The sequence below is a fragment of the Dipodomys merriami genome, unplaced genomic scaffold, assembly GCF_024711535.1.
Source record: "Dipodomys merriami isolate MVZ:Mamm:240054 unplaced genomic scaffold, mDipMer1.0.p SCAF_8, whole genome shotgun sequence".
In the NCBI taxonomy this organism is placed as follows: Eukaryota; Metazoa; Chordata; class Mammalia; order Rodentia; family Heteromyidae; genus Dipodomys; species Dipodomys merriami.
In genome coordinates, this window is record NW_027206401.1 from 11,774,970 (window position 1) to 11,794,340 (window position 19,371).

Here is a 19,371-nt window from a genome sequence, read left to right on the forward strand (position 1 = left end):
TAGGAGTCTCACGGTCTCTCCTGCCCGGGCTGGCTTTGAACCGCGATCCTCAGATCTCAGCCTCCTGAGTAGCTAGGATTACAGGCCTGAGCCACCAGCGCCCGGCTCCCGTACTTTTTTTTTTGTCCGTCATGTCATGGGGCCTGAACTCGGCCTGGGTGCTGTCCCTCAGCTCTTCAGCTCAAGGCTAGTGCTCTACCACTTGAGTCACAGGGCCACTTCCGGCTTTTCTGCTTATGTGGTGCTGAGGAATTGAACCCAGGGCCTCATGCATGCAAGTCAAGCGCTTTACCACTGAGCCACCTGCCCAGCCCCTAAATCGTCTTTTTTTGTGCAATAAAATGTTTTCTCTGACATTGATTTTCTTTGTCCTTACAATGCTCTCTTATACTGCCTAATTTTTGCATTATCAAACATTATTTCCGTTCCCACACTGATTTTGCGGGACGGGAATAGGTAGGACTTAGTGCCACCGGGGCCTAAAGGCCTAAACGCTCCTTACAGTGAAGATGGACTTTGCACACCCGGGAGTCCGCAGTTCCAACACCGAGTCCGGAGGAAGATTGGCTCTCGGCAGCCACCGTCTCAGGGCAGAGGGTTCGTCCAATCAGGACTCCGCGGGAAGGGGCGGGACTGAGAGGCGCGCGGCGCTCTTCTTGCTGGGTCTGCCCGGGTCGCTCTCGGCATGGAGGATATTTACGCCAAATTTGTGTCTCAGAAAATCAGCAAAACCCGCTGGCGACCGGTGCCTCCCGGGAGCCTGCAGACCGCGGAGACGTTCGCTACAGGCTCTTGGGACAATGAGGTACCCGCTGTCTTCTCGGGTTCCGCGCCCCGGGTGGTGCGCGCGCCGACTCTCCTTGTTCTCTGGAAAGATCTGGGGACCCGGGCGTTAACCTTTGTCTGAGCCCCGGACGAATGCGATGCCGCACACAATACAGATGTTTACTTTCCGGGGGGCTGACGGTTACACCCTCTCAAGGTACAACTTTCTGCCTTGCAGGACAATTACGTCTCCCTGTGGTCTATTGGAGATTTTGGAAACGTGGATTCTGATGGAGGCTTTGAAGGAGACCATCAATTATTGTGTGATATCAGACACCATGGTGATGTCATGGATTTACAGGTAAATCTGTGATGTATCCACAAGTTAACTTCTAAAATTTGAAAGGCTATCGGTAGAGATACTGGACACCTTAAAGTATGGTTTTACCAAAAATCATTTAGCCACCCAGTGGCAGAATTAGAACTGGGAAAGAGGATGTAGGTTTAGTCATAGTTTTAAAATTAATTGTCCGTCTCCTATGTGCCAAGCCATGGTTTGGGAGATAGAGATTGCATGCCTGTAAGTCAAGTTTGGTTTTGTCTCCCTCCACCTACAGTGGATGATCCCAGGGCCTCACATGCTAGCCAGGTACTCTACACTGAGCTGTATTCCCAGGGTTGTTAATTCTGCCACCCTGAGAAAGCTGAGATTAGTATCTTTTGAACATACTGTGTAGTAAACTTCGTGAAGGCAGTTAACATGGGATGACTTTTGAATTGTCAGAATTACTCTCTAGAGGTTAATCCTCCTGTTTTCAAGGTTTGCCAACAAAGCTTGAGAGAATTTAGGTTCTCTATAAAAGGTCTCAAAAGCAGTAGTACGTTGTGGCTGTGAAATTTAAGTTTTCAGAGCTAGATATCCTTCCAAGAGCTTGTAGTCCTAACTACTTGAGTCTAGGAGTTTGAGGTCAGCTTAGGTAACATAGATCCCTATGCAATTTGTGTGTGTATGCGTGTGCGCACATGCCCATGCCAGTTCTGAGGCTTGAACTAAAGCTCAGGACTACTCTACCATTTGAGCCACAGCTCCACTTCTGGCTTTTTTGTTTGTTTGTTTGTTTTTGTTTTTGTTTTGTAGATAACAAGGTAAGACTCAAGGGTTTACGTGGGAGACTCATCGGTTTTACTGCCCAGTGGGTTTGGGCTGCCTTCAAACAGATCACAGCCTCCTGAATAGTTACGATTACAGGCATGAGCCACCCATGCCCAGCTTTTTTTTTTTTTGTTTTGCCAGTCCTGGGGCTTGAACTCAGGGCTTGGGCACTGTCTCCAACTTCTTTTGCTCAAAGTTGTTACTGTACCATTTGAGCCACACTGCCACTTCTGGCTTTTTCTGTTTGTGGTCCGGAGGAATAGAACCCAGGGCTTCCTACATTCTAGGCAAGGGTCCTACCCCTAAGTCACATTCCCAGCCCCATCAAGTCCTGGTCCTTATGACTTCAGACTCTACACATTTTATTCTATAGAAAGCTATCTATCTGTAGGACTGATTTATTGTTATAGTCCAAAGTTCAGTAAATTTTGGGCGAATAAATTTAGCTTAAAATTACTATTTTTGCCAGGCACCAATGGCACACATTTGTAATCCTAGCTACCCAGGAGGTTGAGCAGACTCCATCTTCAAAATAACCACTAAAAGAGAAGGCTGGAGGTGTGTCTCAAGTGGTAAACTCCAGTATACAAAAAAAAAAGAAAAGAAAAAGCAAAAATACTATTAGGAAAATACTTTTATTTTTATGACAGTTTTTATTTTTAGATCTGTTTATACATTTTTCTTGGTATTTCTATGCTGTTTGGTCTTTTACATTGTTATAGGATTTGCTGGTAACTGAGTTGAACAAATAAGTGGGCTTTTTCCTTGCTTATATTTCTGAGTCTGTAAATCTATAATAAGCAGGAATTTTCTGTTTAGTTTTTTGACCAGGAAAGAATTGTAGCTGCTTCATCAACAGGATGTGTAACTGTTTTCCTTCACCATCCAAATAACCAGGTAAAGCACTTCTATTTCTTTCTTTTTTTTTGTCGGTCGTGGGGCTTGAACTCTGGGCCTGGGCGTTGTCCCTCAGCTCTTCAACTCAAGGCGAGCGCTCTACCTCTTGAGCTACAGCGCCACTTCCAGCACTTCTATTTCAAACATAAAATTTTATTCTAATGATTTTTAGGGAGGTTTAAAGGACACTGTGCTTAATAATTACACAAACAATTTTTGTAGTATTTAAACATTAAGGGAGCTGGAATAGTATATTTCTGTAGAATCAGGTATTCTATACAGTACTCTGGATGAGGCAAGATGATTTCTTAAACCAGTGAGTTTAAGACCACATATGACTTTGCCTTTAAAGAAATAATAATAATGAAGAGGAAAAAATACTGCCCAATGTTTTAGGTGTGAGTGTTTGTGTGCTAGGAATTAAACCCAGGGCCTCTAATGTGGTATATATTCTGTTACTGAGCTAGCTATAACCCCTATCCCTTATTCTCCACTTTTTGGTAGGTGAGTGTAGAACTATATCTCTGTGCTTTCATGGAATTAGACAGCCTTTAAATACATTCTGTTAAGTAGGTCTAAAAATATGGTATTCTACTAGGTAATCTTCTTGTAATTTTTCCTTTAAAAGTGTTTAATATTTTGAAAAAGAGCATCATGTAGATACTATGAATGAAAGAGGAACAGATACTTTGCTTATTTGGATATAACCCAGGTCTTCATTAGGAAATAAGATCTACTAACTCAAGGCTTAACCATTTTTAAAGTTCTTGTATGCTAAAGTTTTTTGTGTGCTGACCTTCACAGTGGTGAGAGCAATTCTCTAAAATAGCCCTTGCCAGTAACACAATTTTAAGTCATAGTGCTTGTTGGATTTGGAAAAAGTCTCCTAATAGGCCAGGTGCTGGGGCTTACACCTGTAATTCTAGCTACTCAAGAGGGTAGGATCTGAGGATCATGGTTCAAAGCCAACCTGGGCAGGAAAGTTTGTGAGACTCTTATCTCCCACCAGAAGACTGGAAGTGGTACTGTGGCTCAAGGTGGGAGAGTACTTGAACAAAACCCAAGTCCTGAGTTCAAGCCCCATGACTGACAAAAACCCCAAAATTAAGTCACCTAATAAGTATTCAATCATAATTATTATTATTTGTTTTGGTTGGTCGTGGGGCCTGAACTTTGGGCCTGGGCACTTCCCCTCAGCTCTTCAGCTCAAGGCTAGCGTTCTACCACTTCAGCCACAGCACCACTTCCAGCTTTTTCTGCTTATGTGGTACTCATGCATGCAAGGCAAGCACAATACCACTGAGTCATCTTCCCAGCCCTTAACTATTTTTCTTAATGCAGAAAAAGAAAACAAAAAATTAGTGAAAGATATACAAGTTTATTTCTTACTTGAGTATTTTCTCACAAAAATTTATAGTTACTTGTGAGCTACCTGATAGCTAAAAGTCATTCATTTAAGATGAATGTAGAGCCGGGGGCTGGTGGCTCATGCCTGTAATCCTAGCTACTCAGGAGGCTGAGATCAGAGGATCACGGCTCAAAGCCAGCCAGGGCAGGAAAGTCTATGAGACTCTTATCTCCAATAAACCACGAGAAAACCGGAAGTGGTGTTGTGGCTCAAGCCACAACAGAGCGTTCATCTTGAGCTGAAGAGCTGAGGGATAGCGCCCAAGCCCACAGTTCAAGCCCCATGACTGACAAAAAAAAAAAAGATGAATGTAGAATATTACTGAAAAACATTCTTGGAAGACTAATTCTGTGTGCATACAAGCTTTAACGGAAGTAGTTTTTAGACATTGATACTCATAAGGTACAAAGAAGAGAAGCAAATTATTCTTTTTCTAGAAGAGTGTGAAATAAAGTGTTCATTATCTGGAACTTTGTTTGATTCCTAGTACTCTTCTTTCTGATGCCTAGACCCTGTCAGTGAGCCAGCAGTGGACAGCAGCTCACTACCACACAGGTCCTGGCAGTCCTTCCTATAGCGGTGCACCATGCACAGGTGTTGTGTGTGACAACCCAGAAATTGTCACAGTTGGAGAAGATGGTCGAATAAATCTCTTCAGAGTTGATCACAAGGAAGCTGTAAGGACTATAGGTAAGAAGAATCATCTATCTCATAATAATTGAATACTTAAGATTGCCAAGTAAATACAGTCCTAAGTGTTGTATATAAAAATACATAAAGCTCATGCCTATAATCTTAGCTATTCAGGAAGTTGAGTTCTAGAGGATTGCAGTTCAAAGCTAGTCTGGGAAGAAAAGCCTCTGAGACTCTATCTCCGAAGATAACCAGCAAAAATACCAGGCTGGAGGTATGGTTCAAATAATAGACCACCAGGGGCTGGGAAGGTGGTTCAGTGGTAGAACGCTTGCCTTGCATGCCTGAGGCCCTGGGTTTGATTCCTCAGCACCACATAAGCAAAAAGCAAAAAGCCAGAAGTGGCGCTGTGGCTCAAGTAGTGGGGCACTAGCCTTGAGCTGAAGAGCTGAGGGACAGTGCCCAGGCCCAGAGTTCAGGCCCCACAACCAGAACCCCCCCACCCCCCAAAAAAATAATAGACCACCAGCTGAGCAAGCTAGCTGAGTAAACATGAGACCCTGAGTTCAAACCCTGGACTGACCAAAAAAAAAAGGCTCATTCCTATAATATTAGCTAGGAGGCTAATTGGAGGCTGAGATTGGAAGATTGTGGTTCAGAGTCAGCCTGGGCAGGAAAATCCATGAGACTGTTTTATCTGCACTTAACCTCTAAAACGCCAAAAGTGGAACTGTGCTTAATTAGTGGAGTGCCAGCTTTGAGTGAAAAAGCTAAGGGACAGCACCCAGGCCCTGTGATCAGAATCCCAATACTAGTACAAACACACAGAAGGAAATGGTAAAAAAACTCAGTCCCCTAGCTAAGCAACAGTTCAGCTGTCAGTTGTATTTTTCTATCAGAGGAATGTTTCTAAACCTGCACATTGTCACGCATATTTCCATAGAAATTAAACTAATGTAAAATTACATTTCTTTCTTTCTTTCTTTCTTTCTTTTTTGGTTAGTCCTGGGGCTTGAAATCTGAGCCTGGCTGCTGTCTCTGGCTTTTGTGCTCAAGGCTAGCATTCTGCTACTTGAGCCACAGCTCCATTTCTGGCCTTTTGTGGTTAATTGGAGATAAGAATCTCACAGCCTTTCTTCCCAGGCTGCCTTAGAATGAATTGTGATCTTCAAGATCTCATCCTCCTGAATAGCTATAATTACAGATGTGAGCCACCAGGTCTGGCTAAATTCTCATTTCTAATATTTGAATCAATAGAGGGGTTATGATCTCAGACACTCTTGGGGGAATAGAGACCTATTAATTCCCATTACTTCTTAACTTGTAGACAATGCAGATAGCAGTACACTTCATGCTGTAACCTTCCTTCGAACTCCTGAGATTCTTACAGTAAATTCAATTGGACAGTTAAAAATATGGGATTTCAGACAACAAGGAAATGAGCCCTCTCAGATATTATCACTGTAAGTTTTTTTTTTTTTTTTGGTCTTTTATTTTTTGGTACTGGGAATCAAACCCAGAACATTGCACTTGGTAGGCAACTGATTTGCCACTGAGCTATCTCTGTAAGTTTTGAGTTGTAATTTCAGTTGTATAACATAAAATTAATTAATTAGTACAACTGACTGTCAAATCATTGACCCTTTTTACTGGTTAACTGATAAGGCAAGTATAACATGATGGGCTTAATACTACTATGATTCACATATAATAAGTATTTATTATATGCAGAGTCTTTATCTTTTTGACTTTTTTTGTTTGTTTTTTGTGCGGGTACCACTGAAGTTTATATTGTTTAATGGAAAAAAATCTATGCTCATCAAATGATTATATTGAGCGGGGCGCTTCTCAGGAGGCTGAGGATCACGGTTCAAAGCCAGCCCAGGCAGAAAAGTCCATGAGACTCTTATCTCCAGTAAACCACCAGAAAACTGGAAGTGGTAGAGTGCTTGCCTTGAGCTGAAGAGCTGAGACACAGCGCCCAGGCCCAGAGTTCAAGCCCTATGACTGACCAAAAACAAAACAAAACAAAAAAATGATTATATGGATAGTGAGTGAAATATACCCTGAAGTGATTGGGGATAAAATACATGCCAGAATATTTTTTTCTGGACAGATTTCTCCTTTTCAAGGTGTTTAATCTTCATATTTTTCTTAAAAAATCAGAATATGTCAGGCTATCCAGGCATACCTGTAATCCCAGCACTCTACAGGTGAAGGCCGAAGAACCTGGAGCTCCAGGCCAGTCTGGGCTATGTACCATGACCCTGTCTTAAACCATGACAACAAATACAATGTGTAAAGCTGAAAAAAAATTATATAGGGCTGGGAATGTGGCTCAGTGGTAGAGTGCTTGCCTGGCATGTATAAAGCTCTGGGTTTGATTCCTCAGTACCACATATACAGAAAAAGCCAGAAGTGGTGCTATGGCTCAAATGGTAAAGTGCTAGCCTTGAGCAAAAGAAGCTCAGGAACAGTGCTCAGGCCCTGAGTTCAAGCTCTACAACTGGCAAAAAAAAAAAAAATTATATATATATATATGTGTGTGTGTGTATATTATATATATATATATATATATATATATATATATATATATATATATATATAAATTAAGCATTAAATAAGGCAAATACCTGAGCATGAGCATGGTGGCATATACTTGTATTCCCAGCTATCTAGGATACTGAGGCAAACTACGATGTAAGTAAAGAATATCTGGCATAGTTCATGCATACTTTTTAAAAGCTTAGAAGAGGGAAATATGATTTGTACATCTTACCAGTAGTGTTTTGTAATTTCTTTTTTTTGTTGTGGTGGTGGGTTTTTTTTGTGTGTTTTTGTTTTTGTTTTTGCTGTTCCTGGGCACTGTCCCTGAGCTTCTTTTGCTCAAGCTACCACTTGAGCCACAGTGCCACTTCCAGCTTTTTTGGTAATTTATTGGAGCTAAGAGTCTCATGGACTTTTCTGCCTTGCTGGCTTGTAACTGCAGTCCTTAGATCTTAGCATCCTGAGCAGCTAGGATTATAGGCAAGAGCCACCAGTACACGGCATTAATAGGTTATTTTATTTCCCATGTTTCTAAGTTGAAGAGAGACTTAAGGTTGGCCATTGTTTCTTAAAATTCTTTACTAATTATAAATATAGTCAATGCAATTAGTTTCGGGGCATCATTTCATAGCTCTAGCTACTACACAATTATGTATTTAGTTGAATAGGAATGTTTCTTAAGTTGTACAAGGATGAGTTGTACTTTTACTACATATTTGACACAGTGTATCTCTTGCAAAAAGGACTGGTGACCGTGTGCCGCTTCACTGTGTGGACAGACATCCCAACCAGCAGCACGTGGTTGCTACTGGTGGCCAGGATGGAATGTTGAGTATTTGGGATGTTCGACAAGGCACTATGCCTGTATCTCTCCTAAAGGCACATGAAGCTGAAAGTAAGTATTGTGAGAACACAAGTTTTTATTAGGTGGCAGTTAGATGACATGTAAGTACTTTGTGTATTGAGCTATGGGGATCTTAATCTCTTTTTCTACTTAATCTTTAATTTCTCTAACTTGTTTTAGTATTATATCCAGAAACTAAATAAATACCATTAGATATTAGTCTCTATGCACTTTCTTAAATGTTTATTTTTGTCAGTTGTAGGGCTTAAACTCAGGCCTGAGCACTGTCTCTGAGCTCTTTTGCTCAAGGCTAGTGCTCTGCCACTTAAGGCACATCTCCATATCCTGCATTTTTGGCAGTTAATTGGAATTAAGAGTCTCACAGACTTTCCTGCCGGGGCTGGTTTCAAATCACAATGCTCAGGTCTTAGCCACCTGAATATCGAGGCTTATAGACATGAGCCACCTGCACCTAGCTCTCTATGTACTTACTTTCTTAGGATAATTTTTTAGAAGTAGAATAGATAGTCCAAAATGTTTGCATAGATTTAAAGCTTTAATGCATGTTGTCAGATTGTTGTGTCTAAAAATACTGGTTCCTGTTGTCATACTTTTATGTTATAAAACCCTAATGAAATAAATACATTCCTATCCATCCTTTTTGTTTTAATTGCACAATATGAATATATTTTATGGAAACTTCCAGCAGGCATTCTGAGGAAGGTGACTTTTTTTGGGGGGGGGAGTCCAGTTGTGGGGCCTGAAGTCTGGGCCCGGGTGCTGTCCCTCAGCTCTTCAGCTCAAGGCGAGCACTCTACCACTTGAGCCATAGCGCCACTTCTGGCTTTTTTCTTTTTGCTTATGTGGTGCTGAGGAATCGAACCCAGGGCCTCATGCATACAAGGCAAACGCTCTACCACTGAGCCACCTTCCCAGCCCCGGAAGGCGACATTTTTATGCTTTGTAGCATGTTATTTAATTGTGGTATCTGTCAGAATGAAGACTGCCACCTTGCAGACGTGTCATTTATCCCTGATATCATTTTCTGGACTTTTGTTTTGGTGGTGGTATTGGGAATTGAACTTGGGGCTTCATACTTACTAAGCAAATACCTACCACTTGAGCTATGCCCATAGTCGTCTGCATTGATTCTTTAAGGTCATATAGCCCAGACTCACAGAATCCTTGTTCAGAGACCCCCTGTCTTCTCTGCAAGCTCAGATAACTTCCTGGCTAGTAATTGGCTGCCAGCTGTCTATGAACAACCAGAGTTCCCTTAATATTTAGAACCAGAGATTGAGGATGGAATGACATTACCAATGTGACTTCTTCATAGGCCTCTGTCTGATACTGAATCCACTTCTTAGAGCATTTGCAAGTTTTGGTCTGCTAGAAACTAATTGCTGTTTCTATAATACAGAACATAAGTACCCAGAGTTTGGTATGAGCCAGTACTGAATTCTCACTCTTAGAAACGCATTTGTATTTCAGTGTGGTCTCTCAGTCTTTCCAGTAATAGAACATTTATTCACTTATGACCCAGGAATTGAAAGTAAAGACACCAATTTCAGTAAAAGAAATCTCAAGCCGGGCGCCGGTGGCTCACACCTGTAATCCTAGCTACTCAGGAGGCTGAGATCTGAGGATCTCAGTTCAAAGCCAGCCCAGGCAGAAAAGACTGTGAGATTCCTATCTCCAATAAACCACTAGAAAGTCGGAAGTGGCGCTGTAGCTCAAGTGGTAGAGCACTCGCCTTAAGCTGAAGAGCGCAGGGACAGCACCTAAGCCCAGAGTTCAAGCCCCATGACTGACAAAAAAGAAAAAAAAAAATCTCAGTGCAGCCCCATGCTCATTCTTTTCTATAAATAGTGTGATAAGTTAAATGATTTAGCAACTATGTTTATTTACTTTTTTTAGTCCAGTCTATAAGTAGACTTATTTGGCTTTTTTCTTTTGATATATGGTAGTCACTGCTAGTTAAATCTTTTTTTTATTTTGTCTGTCTGGGGATTTGAACTCTGGGTCTGGGCACTATCTTTGAGCTTCTTTTTGCTCAAGGCTTTTTCTGAATTTCTTGGAGATAAGAGGGGCTCGCAGACTTTTCTGCCTGGGCTGGCTTTGATCCTCAGATCTCAGCCTCCTGAGTAGCTAGGATTACAAGTGTGAGCCATCAGCTTCCAGCTTAGTTATATCCTCTTTTCTTTAGTTTTGAAGCCTTTTTAACCATCTTGTAGGTATGTGATGGAAGATAATGACAGTGAGACCTGGAGAAGGAGTTTTGATGTTGCTTGCTTAATTGGGATCAGAATAAGCTTCTCATTTTTTATCTCCTAGTGTGGGAAGTTCACTTTCACCCATCCAATCCAGATCATCTGTTCACTTGTTCTGAAGATGGATCCCTCTGGCACTGGGATGCCTCTACAGATACACCCGAAAAGTCCTCGCTCTTTCACCAAGGTAATCATCATCAAGATTTTTATTTGTTATAGTTCGCTGCTTTTCCCTCCATTTTTTTTTTTTCAGAACTGGATATTGAACTCAAAGCTTTCAGTATGTTAGACAAGCATTCTGCTGCTGAGCTATATATCAAATATGTAGACAAATTAGACATTCTTTTTTTTTAGGGCTGAGATTGAATCTAGAGTTTTGCACATGTTAAGCAGGCACTTAACATTGAGCTACATCCCAAAATCTTGCTTTCTTGAGACTTAAGTCTCATATACCTCCTTGAATTTACTTTATAGCCCAGATTGGTTTTAAACTCCACATTCCATGCCTCAACCTCCTCCATGATGAGATTACTACCATGTCTGACTACATTTTCTTTTTTTTTTTTTTGGTCCATCATGGGGCTTGAACTCTGGGTCTGGGCACTGTCTCTCAGCTCTTCAGCTCAAGGCGAGTGCTCTATCACTTGAGCCACAGTGTCACAGTGGTTTTCTGGTGGTTAATTGGAGATTAGGGTCTCATGGACTTTCCTGTCTGGGCTGGCTTTGAACTGCGATCCTCAGATCTCAGCCTCCTAAGTAGCTAGGATTATAGGCATGAGCCACTGGCGTCCCCTACATTTTTTTTTTTTTTTTTTGTCAGTCATAGGGCTTAAACTTGGTCTGGGCACTGTTCCTCAGCTCTTCAGCTCAAGGCAAGTGCTCTACCACTTGAGCCACAGTACCACTTCTGATTTTCTGAGTGGTTTATTGGAGATAAGAGTCTCACGGACATTCCTGCCCAGGCTGCCTTTGAACCAAGATCCTCAGATCTTCGCTTCCTGAGTAGGATTACAGGTGTGAGCCACCAGCACCCAGCTTCGTTTTTATATTTTTAACATTAAAAAATGTCAGAATGTTTCTATTTTCCTGTTGAGTAAATTTGATTATCCTAGGGCTTGAATCATGACTGTTGGCTCCTTACTACAATACTCATGATGACTAGAAATGCTATTCTATTAACTAGCTTGCTTCAGACAGCCTAAATTCTTTGTAACTGCCCTTGATTTGGGCCCTCATGCCATAGGATAGGCATTTGTAGTTCCTTTACATTGTATTGTCAGGGCAGGCTGTGTGGCAAGAACAAATCAGATTTTTTATATATAATGGTCCTGGTTTCTTCTCCATTTAAAAGGCCTGTCTTTGGATTAAAATCAACAGTAAGGGCTGGGAAGGTGGCTCAGTGGTAGAGCACTTGCCTTGCATGCCTGAGGCCCTGGGTTCGATTCCTCAGTACCACATAAGCAAAACGAAAAAAGCCGGAAGTGGAGCTGTGGCTCAAGTGGTAGAGTGTTAGCCTTGAGCTAAAGAGCTGAGGGACAGCGCCCAGGCCCAGAGTTCAGGCCCCACGCCCTGGCCCAAAAAAATAAAAACAATAAAAACAATAAATAAAATCAACAGTAAGTAAAACTCATCCAGAAACTGGACATTTGGATCAAGAGTTTGGTGATGGTTGTTTTATTTTATACTTTTCAAGCTTTTTAGTTTTGAAGATTTATGGTTCCAAAGTTTATTCATTCATTCAGAAATGTCTTGTTGAATGCTTACCGGAACATAAAAGTTCCTATACACACAGAGAAAATACTGTACCAGACAATAAAAGCACCAAATGCATAATGTATCAGAAACAGAAATGCACTAAGTACCAGGTTTTAAAATGAGGTAGTAGTACATGTTTTAGAAGGGCTCAGAAAGAGAGGAAGAGAGAACAGGAGAATGAGAGTAGGTGACAGATAGATGGAGAAAGAGATCACATAAGAGAGGGTATTAGGAGAGCAAAAAACAAGAAATGGTAATACACAGAAATCAACAATTGTTAATACCTCTTGTAATGGACTGTTATAAATGCTGTTGAAATTGGTTCTGGTTCAGCAGTTTTCTGCTTTAAGTACTCTCCATATTATCATTGCCAGAAAGCTGGAGCAGGAAGGGCTGCTTCTGTTCTCCTCTTCCTCCTCCTCCTTGCAGCATCTCCGCTCCCCTCCCTCCAGTAGTCCTTCCCTATGGCAGGGCACATCCATATGACAGATGGCAGAAATGCCTGGAAAATGGAGTTTTCAGATTCCTGCCCCTTACAGTACATAGTGAAATACAGGAAAAGTGTAAAAGCATAAAAGGGAAATAACAGCAAATGCACTGCTGCTTACTGTGTAGAAGAATAAGGTCGAGTAGGAGGATGGAGACTAAAGGCAGAGGACTGGAGGTGGAGCTCAGTAGTAAAGTCCTTACTATCATTCAAGGCCTTGATAACCAGCACCACAAAAAATACAAATAGTAAAGGCAGAATGTGGAGAGCCATGCTAGAGGCTATTTGGACACATTCCTCTTCACAGAAATAACATTTAGGCAGAGACCTACAAGAAGTGGTCTGAATCACCCGAATGTGTCCCAGATAGAAGGCCTGAGGCAGGGCGAACATACCAGCCACTGGCTGCGGGTCAACCAGCAGAGAAGGGGAGTAGAGTAGTGGGAGGTAAGGACTAGTAGTGGAGCCACGGATCTAGTAGGAGTTTGTAGGCCCTGACAAGACAAGATTGTATCTTCTGTGATAGAAAGATAGCAAGATTTTAAGCAAGGAGGGAGTGTAGCCCCACCAGTGGTTCCAAGAGTTACTGGCTGCTCTGGAAAGTACACTATTGGAGAGGGCAGAGGAAAGTAGGAGCTGTAGGACCCAGAAGGAATCTTACCCCAGGAATTCTATTAATATGTTTTGGCATTCCTAATCTGGAAATCTGAAATCCAAGTAATCCAAACCTGGAACTTTTTTTAAGTTTCTACATGACACCACAAATAGAAAATTAGACAATGGACCTCGTGCAATGGGCTATTGGTCAAAACCTAGCACAATAAAACAAATATAAAATTACCTTCAGGCTGTACATACATGGTGTATAGGCAACATTAGTTTCATATTTAGACTTAGGTCTTACCCTCAAGATAGTTCATTATGTCTATGCAAATATTCCAAAACCCCAAATATTTCTTTCTGATCCCAAGCATTGAGGCAAAATCTGTATACTAATCTGTATATTAATTTGCACAGCATTCAATAACAATGTAAAATTTAGGAATGATAAATGATGACCAAAAACCTGAGAATAAAGTTCTGAAACACCAAAATTCTGGAGAAAGAGGCTCTAGAGTTGTATTGAGACCCACACCCTCCCGATATCTCCCCCCCCCAAATTCTAGAGAAATAGGGAGTATGGAATATGTGTGTAAATCTATGTTAACTTTACTTATGGAAAAACAATTTTATTTTAGTATTTAGTTAAATACTTATTTTACTTCCTTTTTTCCCCTCTTCCCCCCACCACCTTGTATTTGAACTTTTGAGGCTTGAAAATAGAAATTTATACTGGAAATGAGATTCTTTTTGTGTTTTCTTTTATTGGGGGGGAGGGGGGTTCTGGTCATGGGGCCTGAACTCTGGGCCTGGGTGCTGTCCCTCAGCTCTTCAGCTCAAGTCTAGCGCTCTACCACTTGAGCCACAGTGTCACTTCCGGCTTTTTTCTTTTTTCTTAGGTGGTGCTGAGGAATTGAACCCAGGGCCTCATGCATGCAAGGCAAGCGCTCTACCACTGAGCCACCTTCCCAGCCCCTGTTTTTGTGTTTTCTATTATAAGACATGATATTATATACTGTTAAAAGAGTTAAATATCATGGTTTGGAGTCAGCCTAGGCAGGAAAGTCCAGGAGACTTTGTTGTTGTTGGTGTTGGTCATAGGACTCCTGGCCTGGTTGCTGTCCCTGAGCACTTTTGCTCAAGGCTAGCACTCTATCACTTTGAGCCACAGCTCCACTTCCAGTTTTCTGGTGGTTAATTGTAGATAAAAGTCTCACAGACTTTCCTGCCCAGGCTAGCTTTGAACCATGATCCTCAGATCTCAGCCTCCTGAGTAGATAGGATTTCAGGTGTGAGCCACCAGGGCCTGCCTTCTTTTTATGAGACTCTTATCTCAAATTAACCACGGAAAGCTGGAGTTAGAGCTGTGGCTCAAGTAGTAGTGCACTGGCCTTGAGCACAAAAGTTCAGGGACAGGGTCTAGGCCCAGAGTTCAAGCCCCAGGAGTGGGAGGAAAAAGTTAAATATAAAATGATGCAATCTCGGGGGCTGGGAAGGTGGCTCAGTGGTAGAGCGCTTGCCTTGCATGTCTGAGGCCCTGGGTTCGATTCTTCAGTACCATATAAGCAAAAAGAAAAAAGCCAGAAGTGGCTCTGTAGCTCAAGTGGTAGAGTGCTAGCCTTGAGCTAAAGAGCTGAGGGATGATAGCGTCCAGGCCCAGAGTTCAGGCCCCACGACCGGACCCCCCCCCCAAAAAAAAAAAATTATGCAATCTCCTAAGAAATACTTAAGCCTATCATGGACCAGGACCTGGTGGCTCACAGCTGTAATCCTAGTTACTTAGGAGGCTGAGATCTGAGGATCCCAATTTGAAGCAACCTGGGCAAAAAGTCCATGAGACTTTGTTTTACGTGTGTGCTGGTACTGGAGCTTGAACTCAGGGCCTCATATTCTTGATTAATTTTGTTGTTGTTGGTAGTGGTGGTGATTGTAGGGCTTGATCTCAGGACCTGGACACTGGCCTTGAGCTCTTTTTGCTCAAAGCTAGCACTTTGGAGCTGTGGCTTCAAAGTGGTAGAGCTGGTTTTCTGGTGCCTAATTGGAGATAAGAGTCTCACAGACTTTCCTGCCTGGACTGGCTTTGAACTGAACTGTGATCCTCAGACCTCAGCCGCCTTCTTTTTTTTTTTGTCAGTCGTGGGGCTTGAACTCTGGGCCTGAGCGCTGTCCCTCAGCTCTTTAGCTCAAGGCTATCACTCTACCACTTCAGCTACAGCACCACTTCTGGTTTTCTAGTGGTTTATTGGAGATAAGAGTTTCAGGAACTTTCTTGCCTGGGCTGGCTATGAACCGAGATCCTCAGCTCTCAACCTCCTGAGTAGCTAGGATTACAAGTATGAGCCACCGGTGCCTGGCTATGACCTCAGCCTTCTGAGTAGCTAAGATTATAGGTATGAGCTACCAGCACCTAGACTCAATTGACTTTTTTCAGGCTGATGCTCTACCACTTGAGCCACACCTCCACTTTCAGCTTTTTTTTTTTTTTTTTTTTTTTTTTTTGCTGATTAATTAGAAATAAAGAGTCACACACTTTTCTAGCTAGGCTGGCTTTGTACCTTGTCCGCTGATATTAGCCTCCTGAGTATCAGCAAGGATTATAGGCGTGGGCCACCAGCAACCAGTTAACCAATAAAATGATCTCCTATTAACCAATAAAAAGCCAGAAGGGAAAGTGTGGCTTATGTGGTTGTGCTAGCCTTGAGCTGAAAAACTAAGCCTCAGATCTGGCATACCTACACCAAAAAAAAAAAAAAAAAGTCTTAAAAGCTCTTTTTCTGTTTTCTTCCCCCCCCCCCCCAGGAAGAACAAGTACTTTTCTTTCTCAGAGCATTAGTAACCAGGCAAATGTTCACCATTCTCTTACAAGTTCCTGGCTCAGCACTGATCCTGCAAAAGACCGTATTGAGATCACAAGTTTACTGCCCAGCCGGACTTTGTCTGTGAACAGTTTGGATGTTTTGGGTCCTTGTCTTGTTTGTGGAACTGATGCAGAAGCAATTTATGTCACCAGACAACTGTTTTCCTAAAAGTACTGCAGTTACCGGATTCCAAGTAAAACATACAGTTCTCTGAATTCCACTGTACAAAATTTTATTATCAGAAAATGCAGTATTTGTGGCAAAAACATTAGTAAACTATTGTTAATGTTGATGCCCAGTCTTGACTTTCATTTTTGGATTCTTCTACATCAGTTGCTAAAGATTTTGGAACACATGAAAACGCACCAGTGATCCTTGTGTTGATAAACATTGCCTTCAAGCAGACTATTACTGACAGCTGATGGAACTAGCTCTTCATTTTTGGTGTTGTGTTTAAAGCTGTCAAACCATCAATGGGTTCTTGTAATTTGGAGTATGCCACCCCCTAGTGGCATTCAATACTGTTAATTTTTTTCTTTTTTTTAATGCAGTACTGGGACTGAACTCTAGATTTAGTAGGCATTATCCTAACTCTTGAGTTATAATTGTCAGTCCTTTTCTCTTCTTTTCTCTCCCTCTCTCCCCCCCTCTCTTTCTTTTCTTTTTATGTTGGTCCTGGGGCTTGAACTCAAGGCCTAAGTTCTTTTTTGCTCAAGGTTAGTGCTTGAGCAAAAGTGCTACAGTGCCATTTCTGGCTTTTTCTCAGTACCTTATGGACTTTCTTCCCTGGGTTGGCTTTGAAACTGTGATCCTCAAATCTCAGCCTCCTGAGTAGCTAGGATTAACAGGTGTGAGCCAGCTTAGTTTGGATATTTTTGTTAACACTTTTAAAATGTAATATTCTGTCTATGAAATGTTAGACATGTTTAAGAACTTTAATAAAATCTTTAAGCACTAAAAATATATTCATATTTTTATATATTCTGCTTTTTAAAAATATTTACATAGCTCAAAATACTTGATTTAAAAGGCTTAGTAATTAGACTTGGAATATAGTTCAGTGATAATTAGAATACATGCTTGCTGTACATAAGAACCTGGGTTCAATCCCTACCCATCCCTTCATGAACTTCAAAGAAAGATAATTACTCATGATGTCCAAAGAATTTGGAAAGAAAATAGATGAAAAAATTTAATCTGTATAGATTTATTGCTGAGACTAATTTTTTAAGACAGGACAAAAATCATTCAGTACAACAAATATAGGCAAAAGAAAAAATTTCAGTATTTAAAGCTTATAACCCAAAGACAATATTCTTTTTATGCTTCTCTACCCATCACCTTGTTTATACATTTTTTTGTTTTGTTTTCTGCATTGCTGGGGTTGAGCTTAAGGCCTCTTGCATACTCAACAAAGTACCACTAAGTTAGCTCTACCTTCAGCCCATACATTTTTAAATAAAAGTGAAAATATAGATGTGATCTTTGTAGATGTAATTGTCTAACAATAGATTTCTCTCCTGTCACTTTGAACTGCTTAATACTGTACGGTATAGCTAAACATACATGTGCCATGTTGCCTACCATTCATTAGGCATGTGTTTCTAGTTTCTCTACTGTTGTTAAGTGCTGTACTCGTTATATTTCTTTTTTTTTTTTTGTTTTTTGTTTTTGTACTCATTATATTTCTTTTAAAACTAGCCATTTTCATTTTCTGAGACAGTTTATATTAGTTTAGTATTTGTAGCACCTTTTATCTGAAGGGTTATTTTCATTGTTTATTTTGCCTTAGGCTATTTGATGAAGTACTTTTCAATTTAGCATTTGACTTATGAGTCTCTTGGAAGTTGGAGTTTTGTTTATGGTTATGTCAATTGATTTCTTTCTCTGATTTCTGCTCTTTACACCATGCTATTCCTAATCTAGTTTTATATAAATAAATAGTAATGCCATAATTCTGTTTTACAGCTTCATCTTTTACATGTGATCATTACATTGAGAATTGATGTAATACATTTGAAATTCTGTGGAGTAGGGAATTCCAGGGATTGAACCCATGCCCTTTTGTATGCTAAGCACACCTTCTATTGCAGGACCACATTTAGCCTCTGAAAATGTGTGTGATGGGTAATTCCAAGTCTGGTAATGAACCTTTGTATGTCATTAGTTAACAACACACAGCCAATCTTCATGTCTGCTGCTATGATTCCCTGTGTATATTACCCGCCCTTCACCCCAGCTCTGGATTGTTTTACAGCAAATTCTAGATAAAATTTTCATTCTTGACTTTTTATTGTGTGTGTGGATGAGGAATTTTCCTCTCCCCCAATTTTAAGGATAATATCAGACCTACAGCATTGTTCTTGGTGGTTTTTCTTTTTCTTTTCTTTTTTTTTTTTTTTGTGCCAGTACTACGTCTTAACTCAGGGACCTATGCTCTTGCTTGGCTTCCTTCACATAACTACAATACTATTCAACCATAAAGAATGAAATTATGTCATTTGCAAGAAAATGGATGGAACTAAAAAATAATATTAAGCAAAATAAGCCAGACGACGAAAGACAAATATTATACGTGAGCCTGACTTCTCACCAATTATGTTTATATTTGAATTTGTATTATATGTTTTGTTGTTGTTGTTGTTGGTTGTGCTGCCTGAACTCGGCCTGGGCACCGTCCCTGAGCTCTTCAGCTCAAAGTTAGTGTTCTACCACTTGAGCCAAAGTGCCATTTTGGCTTTTTCTGCTTATGTGGTGCTGAGGAATCGAACCCAGGGCCTCAAGCATGCAAGGCAAGTGCTCTACCACTGAGCCACCTTCCCAGCCCCTGTATTATATGTTTTAACTAGGTATTTTACTGACTTTTCATTAGTTTACTATAATTGAAATTTGCTTTTGTTTGTCTTACCTCAGGGGCCACAGACATTTTAATTCTTCTCATATTACTGCTTAAAACTATGTTTAGTGGCTTTTTTCCTATTAGAAGCCTTTCTAATGTCTTCAAATAGTACCTTTTAGGCAAGTTTGCTTTCCTAGCCTTTCTTGAGTGACTCCTATTTTTTTTTTTGCCAGTCATGGGGCCTGAACTCAAGGCCTGGGCGCACTCCCTCAGCTCTTCAGCTCTAGCACTCTACCACTTGAGCCACAGTCCCAC

General features: G+C 41.0%; 1 protein-coding gene across 2 annotated transcripts; it reads left to right on the forward strand.

Annotated features, from left to right (window-relative positions):
• The first annotated feature begins 633 nt into the window (after positions 1-633).
• Nup43 (nucleoporin 43) lies at positions 634-18,159 on the forward strand. 2 transcript variants are annotated; one of them, XM_070010957.1, is made up of 8 exons: positions 634-805; positions 1,004-1,126; positions 2,738-2,815; positions 4,733-4,913; positions 6,184-6,319; positions 8,147-8,298; positions 10,582-10,704; positions 16,159-18,159. In XM_070010957.1, the coding sequence occupies exons 1-8, from the start codon at positions 686-688 to the stop codon at positions 16,383-16,385; spliced, it is 1,140 nt and encodes a 379-aa protein (XP_069867058.1). In that variant the 5' UTR covers positions 634-685; the 3' UTR covers positions 16,386-18,159. The 2 variants fall into 2 exon arrangements, with proteins under 2 accessions (XP_069867058.1, XP_069867059.1); XM_070010958.1 differs by having other exon boundaries at positions 16,226-16,402.
• The last annotated feature ends 1,212 nt before the right edge of the window (positions 18,160-19,371 follow it).

Excerpts from the sequence above, each read along its gene's own strand:
- Nup43 (XM_070010957.1), top strand. The coding sequence starts at position 686 with ATGGAGGATATTTACGCCAAATTTGTGTCTCAGAAAATCAGCAAAACC. Across the intron at positions 806-1,003 it reads CAGGCTCTTGGGACAATGAG|GACAATTACGTCTCCCTGTG; the intron begins GTACCCGCTGTC and ends TCTGCCTTGCAG. Across the intron at positions 2,816-4,732 it reads TTCACCATCCAAATAACCAG|ACCCTGTCAGTGAGCCAGCA; the intron begins GTAAAGCACTTC and ends TCTGATGCCTAG.